Source organism: Penaeus monodon, chromosome 6 (assembly GCF_015228065.2).
Source record: "Penaeus monodon isolate SGIC_2016 chromosome 6, NSTDA_Pmon_1, whole genome shotgun sequence".
Classification (NCBI taxonomy): Eukaryota; Metazoa; Arthropoda; class Malacostraca; order Decapoda; family Penaeidae; genus Penaeus; species Penaeus monodon.
In genome coordinates, this window is record NC_051391.1 from 25,726,932 (window position 1) to 25,731,931 (window position 5,000).

Here is a 5,000-nt window from a genome sequence, read left to right on the forward strand (position 1 = left end):
GTATAAATGTTTATATGCATATACTGATACCGACACACACACCTTCTCTTTCTCTCTCACTCACTTACTCACTCACTTACTCACTCACTCACCTATCCACTCACTCATACAGACACACGCACACACTCATACACGCACTCATATATGTGTGTATATATAACCCGGTTCTGAAATCGTCCTTTCAATGTTGGTTTCCCAAGGTCGATAGCTCATTGCTGATTGTGGATGACAAGAATCTGGGCAGAATTTATTATATAGTGTTAAATAATTGGTCATATTAGAGAGGACAGACCTAAAATTGTTAATTTTGTGATATTATGTTATATCTTTATATAAGATTAAATATGCTGAAATTTTCAACACCATCTGAGTATTTGCAAGGCTGCCTCAAAACTTATCACAGGACAATTTTAGGGTTAAAAGGAACCGACAACGGGAACACAAGGTGAATGAAGTATGTTAGATCAATGTTAATTGATTTTGTTCAGTGTTAAGTGTAATTTGATTATGAAGTTCCATTTTTTCAACCAAAAATAAAGGGCAATCTCCGTAATTTTCAAGTCACTTACTAAAAAGGCTATTCAAAAATAGTTAAATTCATATTGAAATTAATTAGTATCCAATGATACAGCTCTGCTACAGACCCACACTCTCTCCCCTTCTCTTAGCTCACCTGCCTCTTCGATGTGTATTAACCATACCCTCTCCCGTGCAGCAGTTCATAGCCCACACGCGGGTGGGCCTGAAGTGGGACGTGTTTCCGGAGCGGCGCTGGACCAACGACACGGTGCCCTATGCCATCAGCGACCTCTACCGTGAGTAGATGGCCTTCGAGAGCCTTTCGCTAGGCCCTTGGGTATGGCGCCGAAGCATCACTCAAGCTAGTGAGACAAATTATTATAATTTGTTTTATCTTCATTTGTTGCTCGCCACTATGACAGAGAAGTATTCCGTTGCAGTGCCGAGCGAGCGGATGGTGATTGAAACCGCCATCTCCACAGTGAATTTCTTGACGTGCATCAAATTCGTGCCGTGGGACGGCATGCGCGAGGACTACCTCCTCGTCTGGCCCGTCGAGAAACCTGCGGGGTAAGTACGCCAGTCAGTTGCAGTGGAGTCGATAGATACAGACGTTAAATATTTAATTCCTGTACAGGTAATTTTCATCATTATTCAGTAGTACGTGTTCAAGATATAGTTTGTGATATAACAACTCAGGCGTGTGCAGTAACAGTTTTGAAACAGCCTGAACAGACCTTGTATTCTACTGGCCTTAGCCTGTTCGTTGGTGCACATTCAGATGCATTCTATCCATTCTTGCTATGATACCGCTTTTGTGAAATTATCCTGTACACTAAAATGTATTTCTTTTTTCAGAATAGTTGATTTTGATCTTCAACTACTTATTTCTATATCTAGGTTAATACTTGATTTTTATACTATTGTAGTTATTGATGTTAAACTTAAGGCGTCTTTGATAGAGCAAGGAAAGTACCAACATGTTGGATTTTTCTAATCTTTGAGCGAGGCATTCACGTTTCGGCAATGCAACATTTACATCACTGTTTAAAGTCTGACCATCCAAACTTGAAGCTAAACCTGAAATTCATTACTAGAGGCCCATCTCATGTCTATTGTGTCTATTCACTAGATGCTAGTATTTTAGGAAGGAAAATATATATTGAGATCCTTCTATATTGTAAATGACCGACATGATATTTCTGCCTTAGATTTCTTAGATGTTGTTGGGTGTGAGCCGTTAGTCCATGGGGAAAGTCACAGATGTGGCAGTCTTTTAGATCTTTTATTAACTGATGTGAGGGGAGTAATTAATGTAGAGTCCAATGCGCCAGTTATTTATTCTGACCACCATAGTAAACCTTGTGAGATCCAGCTGGACTTACCCTAACTAGACAAGTTTTCTTAAAGTCTAGAATTAATTTGGATGGTTTCTACTGTCTTTTTTATGCCATTGTTTAGTGAGATGATTATATTACTTCTTTTCCTGTTAATGCTCTGAATTTTTTATTGTCGAACATTATAACGGGGTTTGTAAGCAGCAATACTCCTAAATTTCGTTCACATGATCATTATCATCATCATCAAGGGGCTAACGCCGACGGGGTCGCATGGCCGCATCCACCCATCACTTCAAGCCACGAGGATCCCTCGAGGTAAGTCTCCAGGCAGGCCCACGGCCCATCTCTAATTCCTCGCGACAGGTCTCGTCGAGCTGCCAAAGCCATGATCTCTCCCACAGGCCTCCTCCACGTAGGGTTATCTCACAGAGACACAACCTGATGGGCAGGGTCGTCCACAGGGAAACGAGCTAGGTGCCCATATAGACTGAGTTGGCGATCCCGGATTATGCAAGTAAAAGGTCCCATGCTAGTCTCACGGTGCAACCACCGGTTGGACATGTGGTCCTGCCAACTGTACCCCATGATCCGGCGAAGGGACTTGTTACAAAAGGCATCAAGATGAGACTCCAAGACACTGGATAGCGTCCAAGCTTCGCTTCCATAGAGCAAAACTGGCGGTATCAAGGCCTTGAAAACATGCAGCTTGGTCCTTCTGTATAGGTACCGACATCTCCAAATGCTCTTGCCGATCGAGTTCATAGCTCCTATTGCCAGACCAATCCGTCTATTGACTTCTTGGTCTGACAGCCCAGAGATATGGACTATACTACCAAGGTATGTAAAACTTTCTGTAACTTCAATGTCCTCGCCACAAGCATGGATCAAGTGAACAGGTTCCCCTAACAGGCCCCCAAAATCCTGAATCTTGGTGTTGGTCCAGGAGACCTCTAGGCCTAAGGGCTTCGTCTCATTGCTAAATGCATCAAGAGCCGCTACCAGTGACTCCAAGGACTCAGATAGGATAGCAATATCGTCGGCAAAGTCAAGGTCTGAGACCTTGATATTGCCTAATGTTGCTCCACACTGACTTTGGCTAGTAGCTCTGCCCATTATCTATACAGGTGTTGAAAAGTGTTGGTGCAAAGACACAGCCTTGCCTCACCCCTGAATTAACAGGGAAGAAGTTCGACAGACCCCCACCACACTTTATAGCACTTTCAGTACCAGTATAAAGGCTTGCTATTAGGCCAATAATCTGTGTTGGAATTCCCCTGAGTCTAAGAATCTCCCATAGCGATTCCCGATGCACCGAGTCAAACGCCTTCTTGAGGTCGATGTAGGTTGCAAGCAGCCCACGACCAAACTCACGACGGTATTCCACAATTACTCGAAGCGCTAGTATACGGTCTGGAGTAAATCCAGACTGCCAGGAGTAAATCCAGATTGCTCCGGTCTCTGATGCCTCAGTAGGTGGTTGCAGATCTGTTTCAGAAGAATATGGGTGAGAACCTTGCCTTGGTACTTTGAGCAGTGTAATGCCATGGTAGTTGCTACAATCCCAATGATCCTCTTTCCCCTTCCAGAGAGGGATGACCATGTCCCTCAGTAAGTCAGGGGGAATGGTACCAAACTGTCAGATAGCAGTCAGGACTGTATGCAGGCCCCGAGCCACAGGTTCACCCCCAGCCTTTAGCAGTTCAGCAGGGATATCACATATGCCTGCAGCTTTCCCATTCTTCAGTTTGGAAATCGCCATCCAAACCTCTGTTAGGGTAGGAGGTTCCTTGCTGATGGGTGGGTCCAGCACAGGCGCTGTGACATTGCTTGCATCCAAGCTAACTGTTGGAGGCTATACCTGGTACAACTGCTCAAAATACTCAGCCCAACGTTCACGAACCCCAACATGATCTGAGGTGATCCATCCATCCATTGATCGGACTGCAGTCATCTGTGAGGAGGGCTTAGAGTTCAACTTTCTCAGGGCTTGGTAGGCAGGGCAAAGGTCGTTTACCAAGAAAGGGCCTTCAATCTCCTAAGCAAGTTTTCTGATTAACTGTTCCTTGTCCCTTCTCAGCAGTGTCCGAGCCCTATGCACCATGGAGTGACACAAGACTTGATTACCATTCAGCTGAGCCTTGCGACATGCTTCAGTGGCCTCTAATGTCTCCAGGGAGATGGAATTCTGCCTTGCCCTCCTGAGCTGCTTCGAGTGTTACGTGCTTGAAGAGCTCCCACAGAGCAACTGGGTCCATCAGGTTGTCGAGTTCTGTGAATCAGTCAGAGACTGCCATGGTGAACCCACAGGCACACTCCTCCTTTAGAAGGAGGCTATTCTCCCTGCTGGGATCAGCTTCCAAGCCATGGAGGACGACAGAGCTGAGCTGCTTCGAGTGTTTCTCCTCTCTTAGTCCTTCCAGGTGAAACACCTTAGGGTGGCCATTGGAGGGACAGGGAGTTTTGAAGTGGACCTACAGGGTAGCCACAACCAGCCCATGGTCAGTGCCACAGAACTCGGCACTCCAGTAAACCCTGCAATTCTGGAAGATCCTCCATCGCATGCTGACAAGAATGTGGTCAATCTCCTTGGCCACTGTACCCTTATTGCTGTACCATGTCCAGCGATACGGGTTGGAGCGTTGGTACCAGGAGCCAGAGATCCTTATTTTCTGGGACCTAGCAAAGTCTCGGAGAAGGATTTATTCTCCCTGCTGGGATCAGCTCCCGAGCCATGGGGGCTGACAGACATCTCGTAGCCAGCTCGGTCACAGCCGGATACCGCACTGAAGTCGCCCAGAACAATGCGAATATCTCACCGGGGGCAATTGTCTGCCACAGATGCAAGTTTGATGTAAAACGCCTCTTTCACATCAATTTTACATACATGGGTAGGAGCATATACAGCAATAAGAGACATGAAGCTAAAAGCATGCTTCAGTCTCATTGCCATAATATGCTCATCAATCGGTGTCACCTTAACTACCGAGGGCTGAAGTCGGCTGGAGATGGCTATGGCTACACCGTGGAGGTGGTGACCATAGCTGCGGCCTGACCACTAGTAGGTGTAGCCACCCACACTGATCGTGCTGCTACCAGGTCTTCTCATCTCTGAGAGGGCAGCCATTTAATTCCCACGATAGC

General features: G+C 46.0%; 1 protein-coding gene across 1 annotated transcript in view; it reads left to right on the plus strand.

Annotated features, from left to right (window-relative positions):
* Nucleotides 1–5,000, plus strand: part of LOC119573759 (zinc metalloproteinase nas-4-like) — a 29,589-nt gene that overhangs the window by 19,180 nt on the left and 5,409 nt on the right. The window contains exons 3-4 of the mRNA XM_037920863.1: nucleotides 716–815; nucleotides 960–1,089. Coding sequence (XP_037776791.1) covers nucleotides 716–815; nucleotides 960–1,089 — 230 coding nt within the window. The remainder of the gene's footprint in view (nucleotides 1–715; nucleotides 816–959; nucleotides 1,090–5,000) is intronic.